Consider the following 24789-nt stretch of genomic DNA (forward strand, 5'->3'; position numbering starts at 1 on the left):
CCCGGCCTCCCCAGAATTTCCACCGGCGGGCCTGTCTGTGGGGCCTTCTGGGACCTGCTTGCCCGGTGGGGATTGGTGCCGGAGAGAGTCCCACGTGGTATCAAAGGGGCTGCTGCTTTTTTTTTTTTTTTTAAGATTTTACTTATTTATTTATCAGAGACACAGAGACAGAGAGGCAGAGACACAGGCAGAGGGAGAAGCAGGCTCCACGCAGGGAGCCCGACCCGGGACTTGATCCCAGGACCCCAGGATCACGCCCCGGAGGTGGCGCTAAACCGCTGAGCCACCCGGCTGCCCCATAGGGCTGCTTCTTTATGTGTTTTCTGTCGTTTCTAAATTCAATACAATGAACAGATATTATGTTTACAATCAGAAAAACCAGTAAAGAGTACTTTTTCAAAGTCAGGAAAGAGATTTAATGAGTAAACAACAACAACAAAAATCTCCATGATTCCCATTGTTTTAATGCAAGGATTGTTAGTGGTTGGTTGAACAGGACGTTTTTAGAAGGGAATAGAATGGGGGCACCTGGGTGGCTCAGCAGTTGAGCGTCTGCCTTTGGCTCAGGTTGTGATCCTGAGGCCTGGGGATCGAGCCCCACATCAAGCTCCCCGCAGGGAGCCTGCTTCTCCCTCTGCCTGTGTCTCTGCCTCTCTCTCTCTCTGTGTCTCTCATGAATGAATAATGAAATATTTAAGACACAAACAAACAGAACGAAATAGAATGACCAGAAGACGTGTTACGGGGACGTTGGCCTTTGGCCCGTGGTGTCTGGGTGGGTCCCCGGGGGGGCTGGAACGGATGGCCAGGGACATGGTGGCTTGCCACCACACAAGTGCATCCTCTCGAGGTTCTGGAGCTGGAGGTCTGAGATCAAGGTGTGGGCAGGGCTGCGCGCGGCTCCTCCGAAGGCTCCCGGAGAGGATCTTTTCCTGGCCTCTTCCTGCTTCTGGGGGACTGTGGGGTCCTCGGTTTGTGGCTGCATCCAGCCTTCAAAGCAGGGGCCTTTAAGTTTGTCTCCGCTCTCCCTTCGCATCCCTTCCCGTGTCTGTACATCGACCCTTCCCTCCTATAGGAGGCAGGAGGCAGGGGATGGCATTTAGGGCCCAGCCTGATAATCCCGGCTAATCTCCCCGTCTCAAGATCCTTCATGTAATCCAGTCTGCAAAGACTCTAAATAAAAGGTCCCATTTACAGGGATTAGGATGTGATATCTTGTCATTCAGCCTGTCTGGGACCTCCCTTGGCTGAGAAACCGCCCCCCACCTTCCCTCAGCATACAGGCCACTTCTGGGGCTTCCAGCCCCAGGCTCGGCTTGGGGGTGGGGGTGGGGAGATGGTTGCTACTTGGTGTCCCCCACCCCCAAGGAGACACCCTGGCTACAAGGGAGACCACATTTGGGGTCCTGTCCCAGGCAGGAGGGGATGGGAATTTTGCCGGCACCATCCAGCAGGTGTGCACGGAGCCCCCCCTGCCCCGCGCCACCCCCCCCCCCGCCCCGTCCCCCGTAACACATGCTTATGTGGCCATGTGGGACCCTATGGGACTGGGATGCAAACTCAGGATAAATCAGAGCAAACCGGCCAATGCGGTTTCATCCAAGGAGGGGCCCCATCCGAGGGTTGCTCTTCAAACCAGCCCCTGTGGCCACATGCCCCCTTTTGCAGGAGAACTGGGACATCTGGAGTTCCCAGCAAAATCGCCTGAGCTTCCCTTGACACGTGGGCACCAATGTGCGTTTTCTTTTAATGGGGTCTGGCAGACAAAACCTGCTTCTGTGTCTCGGGCCAAGGGCCGCCAGTTTTGAGCTCCGGAAGGAAAGAAGCCTGAAGAGCAGAGGGGGTGCTCCCCCTGGCCCCCCAGCTCTGACGGACTCTGGTCAGGTGCTGGTGGGGTCCCGAGGTTGCCCGGGGAGGAGCCCCACGGGGCCCCAGAGGACCCCAGGGAAGTGCAGGAAGCCGCTGAGGCCCCCCCCCACCGCCAGGCCTTGGGGGGGCCCCTCCCAGAGAAGTGCTGAGTGTGGGGAACTGTGCTGAGCAGCCAGGCTCCCTCCCCGGGGACAGCTGGGGACGCACTGACTCATGAGTCAGTGGGACCTTCCAGGAAGTCTCCCTCGCGCCCGCCGCAGCCCCCCCCCCCCTGGGTGGGACGGCCAGTGGCCTATGTCACCGCCTCCAACAGGACGGCCACAGGGGCACCTTTGCCGGGCTCCTCGTAGTCATTGTCGTCATTGTCGTCGGGGCAGGTGCTCCGGAGCCCTCCCTGGCCGCCTGCCTCCTTGGGGCCAAGTCCGGGGTCAGAGTGGGGTGCACCCCCCCGCCCCCCAAGCGCAGGGAAGGCGAGGCGGGCACGCAGGAGGAAACTAGGCTTTTCTAAGGCTTCCACCAGAGGAAACGTAGCATCTCGGGACGGGGGAAAATGAAAGACTTTGGAAGTCGCCAGGAATTTGACTGTGAGCTGGTTTCCAAGAGGCTAAGTTAAGCTTCTCCAAGTGGATATTAAAAAGGAGCAGCAGGCCTGGCGGCGGGGCTGGAGGGGGTGGAGAGAAGGCCTCCGGAAGCCGAAGCCGCACGCCGCACCTCTGGAGCCCCGCGCACAAAGCCCAGACGGCGGTCCGGCCGGGACCGGGCCGCGGGAGGAGCTGCTGCGGGAGGCTCGCGGCCCACGTCCCACGTCCGGCCCCCGCCCCGCCTCCGCGCCTCTCGGCTCTGCCTCGGGTCCCTTCTCCCTCCGGGTTCCAAGAGACAATGCTACTTCAGTTTGGGGCACAAACATATGATCAGCACATGGAAATGTGGTAATTTGGATGCATTCGTGATTGCAACAGATTGAAGAAATTAGACCAGACAAAGAGTGTTTTTGGAGGAGGAGGAGGAGGAGGAGGAGGCAGAAAGAGGGAGGGCGTCGGGGGTGAGAAGGGGAGGACGCCTCTGGAAAGGGGGACGCCGGGACCGCCTGCTGCTAAATATATCCGTAGTAATGGAGAGAGACCGGATCACAGGTAGGCCACTCGCTGCCCCCTCCCCTAACCCAGAGTCCCGGCCCCGCTTCGGGAAATCAGCGCCCGGGGGTCACTCTTATTCATTCCTGTGCACATATTTCTTTCCCTCGCGACTGTGCTGAGGTCGTGGGACGCCGCGTTCCCAGAGCTGAGCTTCACCAAGTCTGGCTTTTATTGAAACGCTGCTCTCCCTCCGGGGCTCCCCTCTCTCCTTCCCCAGCCGGCCACTTCTGCATCTGTAGGCTGCGACCGTTGGCGCCCGGGCTCCAGGAAGGGGTGGGGTGGGGGGGACCCGCGGCTGGCGCCCTCGTCTGGGGTGGCGGCATTTGGGCGCTACTTGGTTTGTTTGTCCACCGTGTGGTTAGTGTTTCTGCTGCCAGCCAAAGTCCAGTCTTCAAGGCTGCCTCGGTCTCCTCCCTGAAATAGCATTTTGGTGCCTTCCCAGGAGTTGATTGCAGGGGTGGAGCTCTCCCGGTGCTCAGAGGAGACGTGCAAACGTGTGCGCGCGCACGTGTGTTGTGTGTGTGTGCGTGTGCCCATGCATGGCATTCAGAGTTTGGCCCATTGGGGGCATTAACCAAGGCGAATGCCCCTTGGGGCCGGCCGTGTCACTGGGGTCCTTGCTCACCTGGGAACCCGACAGTGGGGAGGGGGAGTGACGATCTTCTAGGGTCACCGAGGGACCCCATGGGCCGGAAAGATGAGCAGACGTGGACTCCGCTCAGAACCTGGAGCAGAATCGCGGTTTAAAACGTCTCAGTGTCACGTCAGGCCACGGAGTGAGGGCAGATGGCCTGTCCTTGGGCCCTCAGGGTCTGAACCAGGGATCCCTGCTCCCCCTGGGGGTCCAGCCCTTCGTAGATGGGCCGCTGTCACCGGCAGCCCCCATGGAGCGGGCACAGAGCCATCGGGGTGGCGCGAGAGCCAACCCAAGGAGGCAGCTCTGCCTTGAGTCATCCAGGTCAGAGGCCCTCTGTCTCTCCGCTGGTCGTGGCCGCGTCGTGTCTGACATCTCAAGTCCCCATCGTCACAGTGCCTCCTGCTCACGGTGTGCCCCCAGGGGGACCAGGTATGCCAGGCAGGCCTGGGGCACCCCAGGGCTTCGGCTGCTCTGACCTGACCCCTGCGCCCCGGTGAGGCTCACAATGTCACCCCACAAGGGCAAAAGCCCCGTGTGTGTTGCCTCCACTGTGCGTGTCGGGGGCTCCCCAGGAACGGGTGGCCCGTCCCGGAGCTCCTCCTTGTCTGCTGTTCCAGGGGCCGATCAGATCGTGATGTGCTATCAGGGCCAATGGGGCAGCTGCTGGGAGGAGAGCTGCTGGCCGGCCATGCGCACACGTGTGTGTGCATGAGTGTGCGTGTGTGCACGCGTGTGCTGCTGGACGGCCACAGGAGGAGGGGCAGCCGTGGAGACCGGTGGCGGCTCAGGGACCGGGGCCGGCAGGGGCTGTGGGGCCGGGGCAGGGACAGGGCCTGACAGGTCACTTCACCAGCCTGGCTTGCAGGGCCCCACGGGGCCGTGGGTCCAGCCTTCGTTTTACAGATGACCGCGCCACGGCCCGGGTGGGTGACCCCAGGGGAGGAGAGAGCCGAGGAGGAGACCCTTGGGAAGTGACAGCCCCTTCGGAACCTTCTGGGCCAGCCAGGCCCCAGGAGCTTTCCATGAACTGAACTAAACTGCCTTTGGAGACGGTCAGCTGGGCACCTTTCCGGTCATGCCAGGCGCCCCCGCCCTGGGCTGGGACTGCCCGCGAGGGACAGAAAGGGGACTTTCTCTCAGGATGTGCCTGAGATGAAATTCCCATAAGGATGCGTTGTCACTAAAAATTACTTATTTCTTTCAAAGCTCAGTTAGAAAGTGGTTACAGATGGGAAGGGCAGTGGGAATCCTCGGGCCCTTTCCCGACACGCTCCCCAGCCCTGCTCAGATCTTGACCTTGGTCCTTAATTATAGCTGCGCTCCTAATCAGCACCCCCGCTCCCCAGGGAAGCGAGTTCCGTCCGCCCACCCTGTGGCCCCGGGACTCGGTGTCCTAGCCTGGAGCGTGAAGGAGTTGGACCGGTGTGGCCCAAGCCGGTGGGCTTCTGAGCCTGTCCTGGGGGGGGGGTGTCCCCGGAGGCTCCTTCCTTCTCCCAGGCACGTCCCCTTGTGTCGCCCTAAGGCGGCTGTGACCGCTGCCTCGGGCCCCGCCCGTGCTGGCGCAGAGCTGGGGCTGGGGGCCAGGGTGCCCCGCCCGACCTGCCAGACGGGGCTGCCGCTGCCCGTGCCCCCGCTGGGCTGGCGTCTGCGGTGTGTCTGTCCGGTCCTGTCCTGGAGCAGTTGCTGGGGAGCGGACGGGGGTTTGGGGCAGGTGCAGGCAGCCACAGGACCCTTCCATCTGCTCGCTCCTTCTCTTGGCAGCACTGGGCTCCTGCCCCGTCCGTGGGTCCGGGGCCTGGGGTCCCCTTCGGCAGTGGGGTGGCCCCGGCCCTCTCAGAGGCACCCCCCTGCCCCCATGGCCCGGGGAAGATGCCGGAGGGCTTGTCAGCAGGGCAGGGATGAGTCATGGAGCAGGGACTGGCCGCGGAGACACAGAAGGCCGCGCCTTCCAGCCAAGGGTCGGGTTTTTTCCCTTGTTCTGGACTGGCTTTGTGGCTTTTACAAATTAAGCAGTTTTATCTTGTTCCAAGTGCTTGTATTTCAGCAGGGAGAGAATCTCCAAGAAGGGAACTTTCGACTGGGGAGCTGTTACTTAGCTCAGCTGGGCCTCGGGGGAGGGGGGTGGGGGTGGGAACGGGCCTCTCTCGGGTGACTTGCAGGCAGGGAATGCGGCAGCTCTCTTCTCTGCTGCGCCGGGGACGTTGCTGTGGGGTCCGAGGAGGGCCGCTGCCCCTGGCTGGCCGGCGTCTGCCCGACCCAGTGAGGCACGGAGCGCTCGTCTGCTCTTCTCGGGGTGTCCACGGTCGTGGGGAGGGCAGGGAGCTGGACACCCCTCACCTGTCCCTGCTTGTCTCTGAGTCCCCCGGGCACGTCTCACCCCGGTCCTGGACGGGCAGGTCACAAGCTGCCTGGACCTGCCTTGTCCTCTCTCACTTTACTTCCCTCGTCGCCAAGACGAGAGGAGTGGCCAGGAGCCTTCCTGGCTTAGTTTCTTAGGGCTCTGACCTGGTCCCTGGAGTAGTTTCTTAGGGCTGCTGAGACTGGGCGGCTTAGCAACAGTGCTTGACTCTTAAAGTTCTGGAGGCTGGAAGTACAAATTCCAGGGGTCGGCAGGGCTGGTTCCTGGAGGCCTGAGGGGGGCGTTGTTGCCCTGTACCTCTCTCTCCCGGCTTCTGGGGGCTGCCCGCCATCCCCAGTGATCCGCGGCCTGTAGGAGCGTCACCCAGTCTCCGCCTGCTGTCATGGAACCTTCCGTGTCCCCAATCTCTGCTGCTTCTCTCTTATGTGGACACTCATCACTGGACTTGGGGCCCCCTGGAGAATCCAGGATGACTGCCTCTCAAGACCCTTAACTGAATCATGCCTGCAAGACCCTATTTCCAAATAGGACCATGATCAAGGGTTCTAGGTGAGCAGGTGTTTTTTGGGGGGTTGGGGTGGGGGAAGCACCATTCAAATCCTTCCCCCCTCCTGGTCCAGGCCCAATGTGTCCTACATGCACAGGATGATTCTATGCCCCAGGTTCCTCCTTGTCCTACTCTGGACCTTGGGGTGTGGGGGCCACTAGCCTTTTTCCCTGGGTCTTGTGTGCCTGGTGGCATGTGGGGAGCTCAGCCTCGTGCGGAATCCAAGAGCCGGCCGGGAGACTGCCCTGCTTCCCTTCCACGCGGCTTCCTCCCTGGAGCTCCCCTGTCACGCGTGCAGCTGTACCGGGCTGTTTGCCACAGCTGATCCGTGCTGCAGGGGCCTGGGATCCCCGAGATCCTGAACTCTTTTTAAAAACTGTGGTAAAATAGGCACACCATAAAAAATTGCCGTTTTAACAATTTTGGGGTATACGGTTCAGTGGCATGAATAACTACACTCATGGGGGCCCCTGGGGGGCTCAGTCAGTTAAGCAGCTGCCTTCGTCTCAGGTCATGATCCTGCAGTCCTGGGATCGAGTCCCACGTCGGGCTCCCTGCTCAGTGGGGGTCTGCTTTTCCTTCTGCTTGTGCTCTCTCCCTCTCTCTCTCAAATAAATAAGTAAAATATTAAAAAACAGAAAACACTCACATAGTTGTGCCGCCAGCCGTGTATCTGCGGAACTTCTTCACCTTCCAGAGTGAAACTCTGTCCCCATGAAACATCAACTTTCTGTTCTCCCTCTCCTCTGCCCTTGGCCGCCGGCATCCTACTTTCCGTGTCTCTGGGGTTGGACTGTTCCAGGTACCTCACAGAAGTGCAGCCCTGCGCTATTTGTCCTTCCTGGCTTATTGGTTCATCCGTGTCATAGCAGGTGTCAGGGTTTCTTTTCTTTTCTTTTTTTTTTTTCAAAGATTTTATATATTTATTCATAAGAGACCCAGAGAAAGAGGCAGAGACACAGGCAGAGGGAGAAGCAGGCTCCTTGCAGGGAGCCTGATGCGGGACTCGATCCCAGGACCCCGGGATCACGCCCTGAGCTGAAGGCAGGTGCTCAACCGCTGAGCCACCCAGGGGCCCCAGGTGTCAGAGTTTCCCTCCTACTTTGAGGCAGAAGGATAGTCCATCATCTGGATAGACCACATTGTGTTTCTTCTTTTGTCTCTGGAGAGACATTTGGGTGGTTCTTCTGCCTTTTGGCTTCTGTGACAACTCCTGCTATGAACACGGGTGTGCGGGTATCTGCCCGGGACCCTGCTCCCAGACGTGCCGGCTACATGCCCAGAAGCGGCGTTACTGGATCAGGTGCAGTTTTAGTTTTGGTGGGAAGCTCCGTGCCGCCTGCCCAGTGGCTGCAGCATTTCCCATTCCCGTCAGCAGGGCACGAGGGTTCCGGTCTCCCGCACCCTCACCGACACTTGCTGTTTTATTTGCTTATTTCGTTTTCATGGATACCAGCCATCCCAGCGAGGGCAAAGTGGGGTCACGTTGTGGTTTTGCCGCGCACTTCTCTAAACGGCTAGAGATGGTGAACGCCTTTTCCTGGGCTTGTTGGCATCTGTGTGTCTTTGGGGGAAACGTTTCTTCAACCCCTCTGCCAAGTTTTTGTTTTATTTTTATTTTTTATTTTTTTTCTCTGCCAAGTTTTCAATTGGGTCGTTTGTGTTTCGTCGTTGGTGGTAGGAGTTCTTTACATACCCCGCATATCAGTCCCTTATCTGATACGTGACTGGCAAGCATCTTCTCCCATTTTACTATTTTTTCTTTTGTTGCCTCTGCTTTTGGTGTCATACCCCTTGTCACAGAGCTTGTCCCCTGAGATTTTTTTCTTAAGTGTCGTAGAGTTTTCACTCTGGCATTTAGGCCTTGGATCCATTTTGAGTTAATTTCTGTATATGGTGTGAGGTAGGGATCCCGATTCAGTCTTCTGCTCTCACGCCCAGGCTGGCTCCTCTGGGTGGCAGGGAGTGGGGAAACCCTGAGCTGGCCCAGGCCTTGAATCCCTCAGCTCTGGCCTGGAACATAGCTGGACATGTGCTGTGCCCGGGAAAGCCCAGACTGGGCCCTTCTGGGCTGACAGTGGAGGCCGGCCTGGGATGTCACCCTGGCTGTCTGTGTGTCAGAGTGTGGGGCTCCGCATCCAGTGGTCTGTCCCCATGCTCTTCTTTTTTTTTTTTTTTTTAATTTTTATTTATTCATGAGAGACACATGGAGAGAGAGGCAGAGACACAGGCAGAGGGAGAAGCAGGCTCCCCCCAGGAACCCCGACGCAGGACTCGATCCCAGGACCCCAAGGTCATGCCCTGAGCTGAAGGCAGATGCTCAACCACTGAGCCACCCAGGTGCCTGTCCCTGTGCTCTTCCCAGGAAGCCTCCTCCACCCATACTCTCCTGCTCGGCTTCTGCCCCCTGCTCAGAGTTGGTCATCCCTCTCGTCTTCCCTTCCACTCTGACGGAAACTTCTGTCGCGGATTCCGCTGACAGGGTCGGTTGTGGACTCACAACCCCTTTTGGGCTGGGCATGTGACTGGGCAAAGGGCAGTGTAGGGCCTGAAAGAGCAACTGGGGAGATTTTGTCCCAGCAAGTGGCCTGCACTGGGACGGCCATCTCGGCCACAGCCTGAAGTCCGGGCAGAGAGTGCGGATTTCAGCTCCTGGTGAACAATTCTGCCTTTAGACCTTTAGGTCCTCCTTCCTTTTCTTCTTTTTTCTTTTTTTTTTTTTTCAAACAAATGAGGAAACTCTGACGAGCAAAGCTGAGTAAACAAAGCAACACGCCCCTGGGAAATGAGCGAAGCGGCACCAGCTCTAAAATTTTGCTATAAAAACGGCCTGCTGGGGATCCCTGGGTGGCGCAGCGGTTTGGCGCCTGCCTTTGGCCCAGGGCGCGATCCTGGAGTCCCGGGATCGAGTCCCGCGTCAGGCTCCCGGCATGGAGCCTGCTTCTCCCTCTGCCTGTGTCTCTGCCTCTCTCTCTCTGCCTATCATAAATAAATAAATAAATAAATAAATAAATAAATAAATAAATAATCTTTAAAGAAAAAAACGGCCTGCTTTGCGGCTCAGTGGATCTGCGGGAGCCCGTGGGTGTGTCAGGGCCGCAGGGCTCGGTGGGCAGGACCCCGCACGCCCCGTGCTCCTCTCCTGCCTTCCCGCCGCCTCCCACCAGACCGGCAGCAGTCTGTTCTGCTTTGAGTTCACCTCCTGCCAGGCCATAGCGGGGCTGCTGATGGCGGGACCATTCCACTCAGGTCGGTCCCGTGCGCATTTCGAGTATTTATTGAGGTCCCGCAAGGTGCAGGCGCTCACCCCGGTTCTCGGCCTGGAGGAGCGAGGAGGATGCAGCCCTTGCTTCCTCGGGACTCTGTCTGAACTAGACGTCAAGCAGCTAGCCGATAAGCACATGGGTAGATGATTCTAGACGCGGCCTAGAACAGGTGATGTGATCATTGCCACGTGCGCATGTCCGTGGGTGTGTGTTAGGGAATTAGTGGATGCCCTTCCCGAGGAGGCGACACTGAGCTACAACTTGCATGACCAGAAGGACCCGACCCAACCAGGCCAATGTCCAAAGGAAGAGCTTCCAGGCAAAGAAAACAATATGCAAAGGTCCTGAGGTCAGATCATCAAGGCAACGGGTGGGGGTGGGACTGGGGCTGGGTCTGGTCCACTGGGGAGGCTGGGTGCCCCATGGAGGGGGCCTCAGGCCTGGAGTGCCCAATGGCTGCTGAGTCACCTGTGGGAGGCCCGGAGGGGAAGCAGGGAGGCCCGGAGGGGAGGAGGATGCCATAGTCACTTTTTTGCAGCGGGAGAGGGAGGGTCTCTGGTTGTGGGTGGACCCGGGGGGTCGGCGAGGCCGCAGGTGCGCTGCCCTGGAGCCAGCCCTGCCCTGGCGGCCGCTGACTTTAGGGAGGCCTGTCCCATCTGAACTGGGAGGCTGCCAGCTGGGTGTCTGCTTGGCCAACCAGCGGGGAGGGGAGGCTGAGGCCGCCTGAGGCCTGGGAAGGGGACCCCGAGCGGGGAGCCTCCGGAGCAAATGCGGTGTGGGGGACACAGCTCACGCCTTCATGTCCCACAAGGTCCTGAGTCTCCGGCAGAGTCGCTTTGAACACTGATGTGACCCCACGTGCCCATTAAGGGATTGACACCCCCTCCTGCTGGTGTGGACCGAGCTCCCATGCGTCCACTCACCTCGCAAGGGCTGGCAAGGGACATGAAGAGTCAAGGGCCTCTTTCGTAGTATGGCGGATGGCAGGTGCCCTTGTGCCCCCGGCCCACGCAGGGGACGTTTTGGGCCAGGCCTTGCTTGCTACTGATTGTGCTCCCTGAGCACCTATGGGACACCTGGTGGGGGCGCACAGGCATGATCGTGGGGTGTAGAAGGCTCACCCAGGCCGGAGACCTCACCATCCCGTGGCCTCGCTTCAGGCCTGCGCCCCTCTCTGGCCCCCCCTGACCATGCACCAGCCAACCGACCAGGGTCCCGGTGCCCTGGCCAGGTGGCGTTTCCTTTCAAGGATGCAGGGCTCTCGGCCATGGTGCTGTGTGAGACAACAGAGGATGCTGTTACCTGATAACAAGCAAAGATGTGGGGGCTGGAGGGGGCGGTGGGCTGGGGGCTTGGGCCGCCCCTCTGTGCTGTGTGTTTAAGGGTGGCGGGGGGCGGTACTCCAGGAACGCCCTGCGGCCCCCCTCCTGCCCCCGCCCCAGCTTGCAGCTCTCTGGGGAGGAGGGGACACAGAGGGGCCTGGGTTCTGGAGACCTGCCTGGTGGGTGCATGGGTGCCCTCATGGCTCAGTGAGGGGCGGGGTGGGGCCTGGGGAGGGAGGGGGCCGCACAGCAGGAGGGGGGAGAGGGACTGGGCTGCAGGAAGCTTTTCGCCCAGAAGGTGGCAGCACAGGCCGCCGAGAGCCGGGCCCTGCCGTGTTCCATCCTCCCGGTATCTTGGGGAAGAGGCTGCGGGGTGTTACTTCCCCTTCCCCTTGTGGCTCCTGCAGGCCCGGCCACCCGGTGGCGGGTGGCGGGTGGCAGAGTGGGAGTCACCTCGAGGCCCCCGGAGGCCCCAGCGCGGGAGCGAGGACTCCCTCCTACACTGGCTGTGGCCTCTGAGCTTTGGGGGCTTCAGCGGAGGGGTCTCTCCTGCTACATCCTTCTCCTTCCCTATTTTTGGTGGACGTGTCTCAGTCTCTTAAATTTTCCCAGCTTGTTACTGTGAAAAATCTCCAAGACACAGCAAAGAGGAGAGAATTCTAGTGCTAACCCCCCCATACGTCCATCACCCCATGTGATGCACCTTTCGCTCTCTTGGCTCCAACTCACGTCCGTCCCTCCATCTGCCCACAGCCTGTGTGATTTGGGGGACCCCTTTTCAGAATAAGCTGCTGCTATCTGTGTGGATTATCGTGCAAACACTTCTGCTTGCATCTCACTAGCTAGAGTCCAGTATTTGTTTATGGTTCTTTTTCTTTGAGGTAAAACGTGTACGTGCCACGAAACTCCCCAGATCTTGAGCATTGCCCCTCTGAGTCTGGACACAGACTTACACTGTGCCTCCCAACCCCTATCGGGGTACAGAGCATCATCCCCAACCCTGCTCCTTGCCAGGTGGTTTCTGCCTGCACCTTCCTAGGGGCAGCCAAAACTTGGGTTTTTCCCTCTATAAATTAATTTTGCCAGTTTGCGTGGGTTTTTTTTTTTTTTTTTTTTTTAGATGTATCTGTGTTTCCGCCAGCACCAGTAGTTTGTCCCATGATTGCTGAGTGGTCTTCATTTCATGTTTCCAGTGGAGGCTCTTATGAATAAGATGCTGCTGTGAGTATTCTTTTCTTGAAAGATTTTTTTTAAATTTTTTTTTATTTATTTATGATAGTCACACAGAATGAGAGAGAGAGGCAGAGACACAGGCAGAGGGAGAAGCAGGCTCCACGCACCGGGAGCCCGACGTGGGATTCGATCCCGAGTCTCCAGGATCGCGCCCTGGGCCAAAGGCAGGCGCCAAACCGCTGCGCCACCCAGGGATCCCTTGAAAGATTTTTTTAAAAAGATTTTATTTATTCACGAGAGACACACAGAGAGAGAGGCAGAGACACAGGCAGAGGGAGAAGCAGGCTCCGTGCACCGGGAGCCCGACGTGGGATTCGATCCCGAGTCTCCAGGATCGCGCCCTGGGCCAAAGGCAGGCGCCAAACCGCTGCGCCACCCAGGGATCCCTTGAAAGATTTTTTTAAAAAGATTTTATTTATTCACGAGAGACACACAGAGAGAGAGGCAGAGACACAGCAGAGGGAGAAGCAGGCTCCCTGTGGGGAGCCCGATGCAGGACTCGATCCCAGGACCCCAGGATCACGCCCTGAGCCAAAGGCAGCTGCTCAAGCACAGGCACCCCAAAGGATATATATATATTTTTAATTTTAAGTAATCTCCATACCCAACGTGGGGCTCGAATGCACGACCCTGAGATCAAGAGTCGCACGCTCCGCCAACTGAGCCAGCCTGGCATCCCTGCTATGAGCATTCTTTTTTTTTTTTTTTTTAAGATTTATTTATTTATGATAGAAAGAGAGAGAGAGAGGTGCAGAGACACAGGAGGAGAGAGAAGCAGGCTCCATGCCAGGAGCCCAATGTGGGACCCGATCCCGGGACTCCAGGGTCGCGCCCTGGGCCAAAGGCAGGCGCTAAACCGCTGCGCCACCCGGGGACCCCCTGCAATGAGCATTCTTACACAGTGGTGCATGTATGGACATACGCTGCCATCTGTCTTGTGTAAATACCAAGTAGAATTATTGGACCAGAGGGTAGGTGGGTATGGGTTTACTTTGACAAGAAACGGCCAGATCTTTTCCTAAAGTGGCCATACCATCTTACACGTACCATGTCCTCGCCGGCATTTGGTGCTGTCTCTCTTTATGATTCCCTCCTTCTGGTGGGTGTGTAGCGGTATCTCATTTCGGGCTTCCATTTGCATTTTCCTGATGACTAATGCTGGCGAGCACATTTTCATTTGCTTACTGGGGACTCGTCTACTTTTCCTTTGTGAAGGGTCTTTTCAGATCCGTTGCCCATTTTCTTTCTTTTTTTTTTTTTTTAAATTTTTATTTATTTATGATAGTCACACAGTGAGAGAGAGAGAGGCAGAGACACAGGCAGAGGGAGAAGCAGGCTCCACGCACCGGGAGCCCGACGTGGGATTCGATCCCGGGTCTCCAGGATCGCGCCCTGGGCCAAAGGCAAGCGCCAAACCGCTGCGCCACCCAGGGATCCCTCGTTGCCCATTTTCAAAGTAGGCTGCTTGACTTTTATTCTTTCTGGATGCTGGTCTTTTGTCAGATGCGTATGTTGGAAATATTCTTTCCCTGCCCTGTGGCTCACATACTCATTTCTTAGTGTGATTATCTTTGGATGAGCAAAAGTTTGTCATTTTAATTTTGATGAAATCTGATTTAACAGACTGCTTTTCCTTTGTGGTTACCGCTTTCTGCGTGCTTTATAAGAACCTTTGCCTGCTCCCACGTGGCACAGAGTGTCTCAGTGGTTTTTTTCTAGAAGCTTTATGATTATAGCTTTTATGTTAGGTTTTACAAATCATCTTTTGTGTAATGAGGTAGGGGGTTAAGGTTCAGTATGTTGGGTTTTGCTTGCTGCTTTGTTTTTTCAGTATGGATACCCAGTCGTTCTAGCACCATTTGTTGAAAAGACATCGCAGAACCTTGGCACCTTTGTTGGAAATCCATTGAATTTGTATATGTGGTTCTATTTTCGGAGTCTATCACATTGTACTGATATTTTGTCTATTCTCTGGCCAGTACCACACTGTTTTGATTAATGTGGCTTCATAATAAGTTTTGACATAAGCTCTCCCAATATATCTAAAACATTGCTTTACATGTTCTTTTTATTTATTTATTTTTTAAGATTTCATTTTATTTTTTTAATATATTTTTTAATTTTTGTTTATTTTTTATTGGAGTTCGATTTGCCAATATATAGTATATAAGATTTTATTTTTTTATTTTTTTATTTTTACTTATTTATGATAGAGAGAGAGAGAGAGAGAGAGAGAGAGGCAGAGACATAGGCAGAGGGAGAAGCAGGCTCCATGCACCAGGAGCCCGACGTGGGATTCGATCCCGGGTCTCCAGGATCGTGCCCTGGGCCAAAGGCAGGTGCCAAACCGCTGCGCCACCCAGGGATCCCAAGATTTTATTTTTGAGTGATCTCTACACCCAATGTGGGGCTTGAACTCACAACCCAAAGATCAAGGGTCGCGTGCTCAACCAACTGAGTCCACAAGATGCCCCTAGACACTCTTGGCCTTTTAAATTAACTTATAAATTTTAGAAGTAGAGAGTCAACCATTTTATTTTTTGGTGCCGTTGTAATTTGAGTATATATTTTAAAAATTTCATTTCCAATTGTTTGTTGCTGGTATATAAAATGCAATTGGCTTTTTTTTTAATGCAATTGGTTTTTATATATAAACCTTATATCCTGTGAACTTGTCAGAGTCATTTTTTTATCCTAGTACTTGTTTTATTTATTTATTTCTGATCTTGATTCTTTTTTTTTTTTTTTTAAATTTTATTTATTTATGATAGGCACACAGTGAGAGAGAGAGAGGCAGAGACACAGGCAGAGGGAGAAGCAGGCTCCATGCACCAGGAGCCCGACGTGGGATTCGATCCCGGGTCTCCAGGATTGCGCCCTGGGCCAAAGACAGGCGCTAAACCGCTGCGCCACCCAGGGATCCCTGATCTTGATTCTTTTAATTATTTTTTCTTGCCTTATTACATGAGCTGGAACTGCCAGTACAATATTGAATAGAAGTCAGTAGACATCCTTGTCTTGTGCTGGAACGTAGGATGTTAACTATAGATTTTCTAAATATGCTCTTCGTCAAATTGAGGAGATTCCTTTCTCTCCCTAATCTGCTGGAGTTTTTAACATGAATGGTTATTGACTTTGACAAATGCTTTTTCTGTATCTATTGAAATGATCATTATTTTCTCCTTTGTTCTACTAATAGGGTGAGTTATAATGATTGATTTTTGAGTATTAAACCAAGCTTGGATTCCTGGAGTAACTCCCATATGGTGATGATATGAAATTCTTTTTACATATTGCCAGATTTGATTCGCCTAGTTTTTTTGTAATGGATTTTTTATGTAGGTCCATGAGGGATATTATCGTTGTGGTGTTTCTTGGTTAGTTTGTTTTGGTAAGGCCTTTGCGAGTGGTCTTTTGGCCTCATTAAATGAGCTCAGAAGTGTTCCCTCGTCTCCATTTTTTTTTTTAAAGATTGATTAATTGATTGATTGATTTATGATAGACATTGAGAGAGAGAGAGAGAGAGAGAGAGAGAGAGAGGCAGAGACACAGGAGGAGGGAGAAGCAGGCTCCATGCCGGGAGCCCGACGTGGGACTCGATCCCGGGACTCCAGGATCTCACCCTGGGCCAAAGGCAGGCGCTAAACCACTGAGCCACCCAGAGATCCCCTCCTCTCCATTTTTTGTAAAAGTTTGCATAAAATTGGTGTTCTTTCTTTCTTAAGTGTTTGGTAGAAGTCAATAAGGATGCCATCTGTCTCTAGAATTTTCTTTCCGGAAAGCTGTTTTTTTTTAATAAGTTCTTGTATCAAATATGTTAAATGAGTTTAGTATTTAATTGAATACATTAAATGTATTTGATACATCTAGAGAGTTAGTCAAGGTTTTTACTTCCTCTTGTGTCAACTTGCATAAGTTGTGTTTTGAAGAAATCTGTCCATTTCATGCAAGTTGTTGAATTTATTCATGTAAAGTTGTTCATAGGGACGCCTGGGTGGCTCAGTCAGTTGAGTGTCTGCCTTCAGCTTCGGGTCATGATCCTGGGGTCCTGGGATTGAGCCCCACGTTGCATCACCAGGCTCCCTGCTCAGCAGGGGGCCTGCCTCTCCCTCTCCCTCTGCTGCTCCCCCTGCTTGTGCTCTCTTGCTCTCTCTCTGTCAAATACAATCTTTTTTTTTTAAAAAAAGTGGTTGTTCATAATTTTCCTTTATTATCATTTTAACATCTATAGAAGCTTGGGGATAACCCTTCATTCCTAACACTGGTGATTTATGTTCTCCATCTCTCTTTTCTTTCTCTTTCTCATCACTCTAGCTATGAGATTATTGATCTGTAGATCTTTTTAAAGAACGAACTCTTGGCTTAATTATTTTTTTTTTGTTTCCTTTATTTCTATCCTTATCTTCATGACTTCCTTCCTTCTGCTTACTTTGATGTATCAGTCAGGTCCTAGGCAGGAAACAGAAACCACACCACACAGTAGTTTGAAGAGCAAACTGTAATACAAATAATCATTAACAGGTAAAAGCTAGTTTGCTATGAAAAGGGTAAAACAAGACTGAGGAACATAAGGCACTGAGTAAAGAAGCAGCTACTTCAGAAGGAAACACAGGGGAAGCTTTGTCACTTTAGATTTGGCAACAGTTTCTTGGCCAGGACATTAAAAGCACAGGCAACAAGAGAAAAAAATAAAACAACAACCAGATAAGTTACATTTCATCAAAATTTAAAACTTTTGTGCCTCAGAGGCACCCTGAACAGAGGGCAAAGGCAGTCCACAGAATGGTGGTGGTGGGGGAGTGGAGGAAATATTTGCAAACCATATATCTATAAGGGATTAATATTTAGAATATATAAAGAACTCCTACAACCCAACAACAACAACAACAACAAAAAAAACCATTAAAAAACTGGCAAAGGAACTCAAATAGCCCTTTCTCCAAAGAGGACACACAGATCCCAACAAGTCCAGGAAAAGATGCTCGGTGTCCCCGATCATTAGAGCAACACAAATCAAAGCGGCAATGAGATAGCACTTTATACTCGCGAGGATGGCTATTATCCAAAAAACAGAGGATACCACGTGGGGGTCAGGATGTGGAGAAATTGGAGCCCTCGTGCTCTGTTGTTGGGACCGTAAGGTGGTGCAGCCACTGGGGGAAGCAGTATGGAAGGTCCTCAAAAACTTAAACCTAGGATCCTCACGCGATCCAGCAGGTCCACTTCTCGTTGTATTCCCCGAAGACCTGAAAGCAGGGGCTCTCGCAGGTGTGCGTGCATGTTCACAGGAGGCCGTGGCCGGCGGGGCTGGCGTGAGGGGAATGGGAAGTTAGTGTCTGAGGGGCACAGAGTTTCAGTCTGATAAGATGAAGAGTTCTAGAGATGGGTAATGTTGATAGTTGCACAACCACGTGGCTGTCCGTGATGCCACGGAAATGTAGGCCTCAGTATTGTCAGACGGTGAATTCTTGTGTTGTGGATGTTTCACGACACACACGCAAGGAGCAGAGGTACCTGCGGGGCTGCGGGGACAGAGCACGGGAGGAAGCGAAGGACTCGGAGCCCCGGCAGCCCTGCCTCCCTGGGTCGGGGCCCCAGGCCTTGCTGGAGAGAGTGTGTGGCTGCCACGGAAACCCGTGGTCTCCCGGTGGCAAAACGTTCTTCCCAGAGGGTATTGGTGGGGCTGGTCTGTAGGAGCAGCTTACGGGGTGACAGAGAGGGCGTGGGCAGGTTGGCGCTGGTCCAGGGGAAGTGTTGGGGGGGTGGGGGCTGGGGGGTTAGAGCTGGTGCCGGAGACACCCAGGGAAGGGCGGGCCCCAGGCTGCCCAGGAAGAGAAGCCCCTTCCTCTGCGGTGCCCGAGGGAGCCTCTCCCTGTCTCTCCTCCCGCGCCGTGTGTGTGTCTGTGTGCGTGCAGAGGAAATGATTCACACCCAAGTGCAAAGGTGGGGGTCAGAGCAGGAGCCCCTGGAGGAAACGGGGGGGGGAGGGGGCAGGAGATGTGACAGATATGGGAGAGGCACCCTGCACACCTAGAAGGCCCGGTGGAGATTTCCGCAACGCCCAGGATGGGGCTTCAGTCTCATTTCTGAAGTTCAGTCTTCTGTCATGAGGCCCGGGATCCTTCAAGGCGAAAGGAAAGGAAGGAACAGGACTTCCCCTGCAGGGCGTGTGCGTGCGCACGCGTGTGTGCGTGTGTGCGTGCGTGCATGTGGGCACAGCTCTCCTTTCACATTTTACCATCCTCCTGACCACCACGAAGAACTTCTGCGAACCTCTCCCCCTGCCTGGTGTTGCGCGTGGTGGGACGTGTGCACACGGGCATGCAGGGTGAGTGGGCGCACACACACGCACACACACACACATACGCACACAGTCAGGGGCGAGCAGTCCTGCAGATTGTACCTAGGCCTGGCAGGAAACCGGACTCTGGGAAACTTCAGGCCCCACCTTTGGCACAAAACTGTGCTTTTTGTTGCTGTGCATTCAAGGGAACAGAAAGCGGGGGTGGGGCAGGGACGGTTTATGTGCAGAAGAGCACTTCTCACCAGTATCCTGTGCAGTTGGGGGCCGGTTCGGGAGTTTCATGTCCCAAGCTCGGGGGCAGAGGTGGGGGAGCTCGGGATCTCCATCTGAGCCCAAGGAGACTCGCAGGCCGGGAGTGGGCCCGCTCCAGGCTGGGGCTCCTGCAGTTCTGGGCCGGGATCCTGGGGTCGCCCCTGGAAGCACCCTCAGCCGGAACCCCGCCCAGTGGCTCCCCATATCAGCTCAGGGCAGGTGGGCAGCCTGTGAAAACACCAGGTCCAGGTCGACCCCCCCAGGCTGACCCCCCAGGCCCCAGCATCCAACGAGATGGCGGTGGGAGCGAGAAGGGGCCCTGGGCAGGTGCTCCGGGGGCGCGGTGGGAAGGCCTGCGGGTGCTTGCTGACTGAAGCCGGGGTGAGCCGCCGCTGGGCCCCGCCGATGACATAAAATAGTGGATGCAGACCTAGGCTGCAGGAGGGGGGACGTGGCCACGGGGCCACCCTCGCTCAGTCCCTGGACAGGTCTCCTGTCATAACAGGTGAGGGCAGACCCCGGTTCTCTCATGGTTCCAGGGCCAGGAGTCCACGGTCAGGGCTGGTTCCCTCTGAGGATCCAGGGAGAGTCGTCTCCGTGCTTCTACCTCGTGTCCAGTGGCTGCCGGCCTTCCGCAGCTTCTAGAAACCTCACTACGGGGCTGCCTCTGGGAGTCTCTGCATTCACACGCATTCCCTTCTCTTACAGAGACACAAATCACTGGGTTTGGGGCCCACCCTCACCCTCACCCGGATGCCCTCATCTTAACTCCATCACATCTGCAAAGTCCCAATTTACAAATAAGGTCGCGTGCACAGGTCTGGGCGTTAGGGCTTCAACACGCCTTTGTGGGGGACACAGCTCGACCTGCAGCAGGCTCCATCTGCCGAGAGGCCTCTCCAGGACTCAGGCGTGAAGGAGGATGTGGGTGGAAAAGAGAGGGCCTTGGGTCGGGGGGACTCAGATGCCATGGGGAGGGGGCGCTCGGAGAGAATCGGCAGGGGTTGGGAGGGGACCTGTGTCTGAATAGCTGGACGGTCGTCACATGGAAGGAGAAAGGGACTTTGTTTGAGTTGCTCCAAAATGCACAGCCAGTGCCAGGTCCCAGGAAGTGCAGCTTGACTCATTACATAAATAGACATTTTGGGGGCACCTGGGGGGCTCAGTGGTTGAGTGTCTGCCTTTGGCTCAGGTCGTGATCCCAGAGTCCCACGTCGGGCTGCTTGCATGGAGCCTGCTTCTCCCTCTGCCTGTGTCTCTGCCTCTCTCTCTCTGTGTGTGTCTCTCATGAATAAATACAATCTTAAAAAAAAAAAAAGAGGCATTTTGCCCACAGGTTAGATTTTCTGACAATGGAATAGGCTGGTTCACAAAGTAGTGAGTTCCCCATGCCTGCAAGTATTCAAACGCGGACTGTATGGAGATTGTTCAGGAGAGCTGTAGAAGGGACCTCTGAGGTGCCTGCCGGGACCGGGTGTCTGTTATTTTAAGAGAACTTAAATCTCAAAGTGTAACGATGTGGGGAACATGCCTAAGAGGGACGGGGGTGGGAGCCTTCTGCTCAGGCCCTACGCATTCTGCTTTGTCTTTTCGACTGGGGGTCAGGCTGGGCTTGATCCTGCAGCGCTGTCTCCCGGGCCCTTTGCCTCTGGCTGCGCCTCTGGTTCCTAGGGAAGCCTCAGCCCCGTGGCCCACCTGCCCAGGCCCTGACGTCGTAATCAAGTGTCAGACGGGTCTGGGGAAACGTGTGCAGACAGTGACACGCGTGGATGAACACCTGGCTGTGTGTGGCACATGTGGGCACCTGCCCCCGCCGAGGCCGCCTGGCACAGGGCCGCCGCCCCCCCGCCGCCCCGATCTGCTCTCCTGGGTCTCAGGCAGCTTCGAGAACGCCAGCTATTGATGCCTGCCACGTGCCAAGCTCTGCCTTAAGCACCTAATGACACGGGTCTGATGTGTTTTCTTTACTTGCTTAGCAAACCTGTCACACTCGCTCCGTGCCAGGCACTGTTCTAAGTGCTTTACAAAGGGTAACTCGTTTTCGATCCACCATAACTCTTTGAAGTAGGCAACGTTTATCCCCCATTTTATTTATTTATTTATTTTTCTATTTATTTATTTATTTATTTATTTATTTATTTATTTATTTATTTATTTATTTATGATAGTCACACACACAGAGAGAGAGAGAGAGAGAGAGAGAGAGAGAGAGAGAGGCAGAGACACAGGCGGAGGGAGAAGCAGGCTCCATGCATCGGGAGCCCGATGTGGGACTCGATCCCGGGTCTCCAGGATCGCGCCCTGGGCCAAAGGCAGGCGCCAAACCGCTGCGCCACCCAGGGATCCCTATCCCCCATTTTATAGATGAAGAGAGTGAGGCATATGGGGTACAGGGACTTGCCCCAGACCTGCCCCCCACGCCTCCCAGCGCACACGCACACATACACACAGCCATTCGGACTCACTCTCACACGTGTGCTCGACAGCGGCTGTTGTCCCCGGACATGAAGTGGGTCTCTGAGCAGCCGGGGCCCTGGTTGGGGTCAGCATCTTGTTGCGGACACCGAGGGGCATTCCCGTAGCCTCAGCCTGTGGCCAGGCCCATCTCCCGGGACCTGGATTTCCCCCAGAGCCCCTTGCCTGGCCCGGACGGTGGGTGCCCTGCCAGCCCCTCCCGCCACCGCTCTGCTGCCGGCGGACCCGGGCACCCAGCAGCTGTCAGGGAAGGAAGTGACACTTGAGCCTCCGGGAAGCTTTGGGAGAAGCAGCTGCGGGGCTGTGCCACCTCCTGCTGCCACCTCCCTGCCCCTGAGGACGGGCACGGATAAATCAGCACTTGAGCGTTCCCAGCTTGGTGCCTGCTGGTCACACGGGGCCAGCGAGGAGCTGCCCTCATGTCCTGTGTGCTGGGCACACACCAGCCCAGGCCGGCGCCGCCTGCAGACACCGGCTCCTCGTTGCGCCAAGACCCGCTATTTCACGGGGAGACTGAGGCCCAGAGATGTCGAGAAACCTGTCCCGTCTCCACCAGCCAATAACTTAGCAGAGGCAGGACTTCTGAGGGCCGTGCGACCCCCAAGTCCACATTCTTCCTATTGCCTCAGGCCCAGGAGAGGATCAGGATGGTTTTCCACGAGCTGATTATTCCATGGTCTGTGGCACTTGGCCGCTCGGCTCATTGTAGTTGCTCAATAAAACGCTGAATGAATGGGTGGGTGCTCCCCCGTTGGCCGGCAGGACCCAGGGCTGATGGCTTGGGCCCAAACGCTTGTCTCCGTTCCCTGGCCCAGCGTCTCCCCTTGGGGTATGTGACCTTGAAAACAGTGACCCCCTCCGTCCTGCCTGGGACAGGACAGCGTCTCTTGAGTGGCGTCAGGAGAGCAGCTGGGGATTACCAGCGCCCTGTGGCTGGCAGGCCGTGCGCCAGATTCCTGGCACGGCTGTGTGGGTGATTGTCAGCCACATGTGTGTGCACAAGTAGGCTTGGTGCAAACGCATCCTCCCCGCCACCCCGTCCCCCGCCCTCCTGCACCAGCCCCCTGGGTGGCTGCCAAGAGTCTGCTCTGGAACGTTGGCCACCGGGGGGTCTTGCCTTGTGTCCTGGCTGTTGTGGTTGTTCATTCATGTCACGGGGCTGTGCACAGGAGCCTGAGCGTGGATTGTGGGTCATGCGTGCATCCCACGCCCCTTCCCATTGGGGCATCACGGGGGGTGGGTGGGGAGACACCCGCCTCCAATCTCACACACAGTGGCTGCGGCATCGGAAGGCCCTTGCGCGGTGAAGGGCTCCCGTGGGGCCCGCACGGACTCCTCCTCCGTGCCAGGGTTCTGAGTATCCATCCTTAGGAGAAAACCAACGTCCAGATCTCTGAGTGGTGCAGGGTGGGTGCTGTCTCCTTGTGGGTGAAGGCGTTCCAGAGAGGACGCCAGGCCAACCAGGGACCTGGGGCTTAGACTCCCGCGAAGGTTCACTCGGCAGACGCGTGCAGCATCCCGGCCCGTCCCCTGAATGCACGCCGCGTGCCCCTCAGCTTCGCCTGCACGCCCACGTCCCGCGCACCTGGCCTGGCCTCCAGTCCAGTCTCCTGGGCCTCTGGAGCCTTCTGCGAGGACTCAAAGCCACAGCCCCTGCTGCCCATGATTCTGCGTAGGGCTACACAGATGGACGTGAGGTTGTCCCAGCAACTCCACGGATGGATCCCTGGGGCCTTGGCAGGCTCTTTCCTTCCTTGCACCTGTGCCCCCCATGGGGAGATTCGGGGATGGAGAGGCTTGCCTCACCGTGGCTTCTCAAGGATTCAAGGAGGTGATAGTGCAGGAAACAATGTAATAGTAATCTTAAATGTAATAAATGCAATGGGCTGCAGGCAACGCCCGCCCTCGCCCTCGGGAAGGAAGTGGGGCTCCTCCTCCTGCTTTCCTCCATCTGTTCCCCCTCCCCCTTATGCCCTCCCCCATGCACTAGCACTAGCACTACAGTTCCCTGGCCCCAGTGGGCCGCAGTGGCCCAGTCCTGCCTTCTCTCTGGGTCTCTAAGTGGGGGCTCTAAGTGGGCTGCCCCAGCCAGGGGGTTCCGACTGGCCGTAGCCCTCAGCCTGCTTCTCAGTCTGCCTGGGGCCTGCTGGGGGCTAGGGGGCAGCCTCGGGACACAGGCCCGGAAGGGGGCTCTTGGACCAAGGGCCATCCGGCAGGACAGAGCCCTGTGGGGAGAGGGCAGGCGCCACTGGAGGGGAAGCTATCGAGACACTCGCTAGTGCTTTATTTATGACTTCGGATGTTTGCGGGGTGAGCGGAGCATAGTGAAGAAGTCGTTGGCCCCACGTCCAGAAGTGTCCGCTGGGTGGCTGGACTGGGCTGCTGGGTGGGGGGGCTCCCTGGGCAGGCAGACAAGGCACGGGGCAGGGGCTGACGTGCGCTTGGCATCTGTCACTCGCCAGGCACTGTGCGCGGGAGGGAGCGCTGGCATCGGGGCCGGCCCACGCCCCCCCTGCAGAACCTTCCAGGTGCAAGTGGGGAGGGCATAGTCAGGACTGAGAAGCCAGGGCCTTGAACCTTTAAGGCACACGCTCGGTAAGCCTCCATCTGACAGTCTTCAGGAGGAGGGAGAAGGCGCATCTGCACTTGCAGGGCTGCATTCCGACGCGTGGGGGTCTGGCCTGCCCCGACCGCTGGTGTGGCTCCCCGTACCTCTCTCCTCCCTCCGTGGATTGTGAAAATGGCCAGACATGCAGCAGCGCTGGAAGCATTCTACGGTGCACACCCGCATGCCCATCCCTCAGATTCCACCACCGGCACCCAGTTATGCCCGCCCCTCTGTCCACCTGTCCCTCCTTCCATCCCTCCGTAGGTCCCCCTTGGTGTTACTGCTGGTGCATTTCTTTAAGATTTTATTTATTTATTCATGAGAGACACAGAGATATAGAGAGGCAGAGACACAGGCAGAGGGAGAAGCAGGCTCCCTGTGGGGAGCCCAATGCGAGACTTGATCCCAGGACCCCGGGATCATGACCCGATCCCAAAGCAGACGCTCAACCACTGAGCCACCCGGGTGTTCCCCAAGTTCTTATTTTTATGCCAGACACTCACTGCCACCGATCCCTTCACTCTAGGGGATTGCTGTCCCTCGTACATGGGGGAATCGGGGACAGCTCAGAGGGGTGAAGTAACGCACCCGCGATCCTGCTGCCGGGTGAACGGCCAGCCCGCGTCTGCACGCAGCTGTCGCACCCGGAGCCCGGGCCTCAGCTCCTACAGATGTTCTGAGGCACATGCTTTGTCTCTGACGTGGCCACGTCTGTTCTGTGCGGCACAAGCTGTTCGCGTTGGTGACCTCTCAAGGTCCATCTCGACGCAGAACTTTCCAG

At 56.0% G+C, this 24789-nt stretch overlaps 1 protein-coding gene across 3 annotated transcripts in view; it reads left to right on the plus strand.

Moving 5' to 3' along the window:
• SEPTIN9 (septin 9) overlaps positions 1–24789 on the plus strand; it is a 147242-nt gene that overhangs the window by 22745 nt on the left and 99708 nt on the right. The window contains exon 1 of one of the 3 annotated variants that reach the window (XM_055319881.1): positions 2918–3002. The exons of the other annotated variants lie outside the window; for them this stretch is intronic. Coding sequence (XP_055175856.1) covers positions 2981–3002 — 22 coding nt within the window. The 5' untranslated portion in view covers positions 2918–2980. Of the gene's footprint in view, positions 1–2917; positions 3003–24789 lie in introns of those variants that run through there. 3 annotated transcript variants of the gene reach the window in all.

This window comes from Nyctereutes procyonoides, unplaced genomic scaffold, assembly GCF_905146905.1.
Source record: "Nyctereutes procyonoides isolate TBG_1078 unplaced genomic scaffold, NYPRO_anot_genome, whole genome shotgun sequence".
Classification (NCBI taxonomy): domain Eukaryota; kingdom Metazoa; phylum Chordata; class Mammalia; order Carnivora; family Canidae; genus Nyctereutes; species Nyctereutes procyonoides.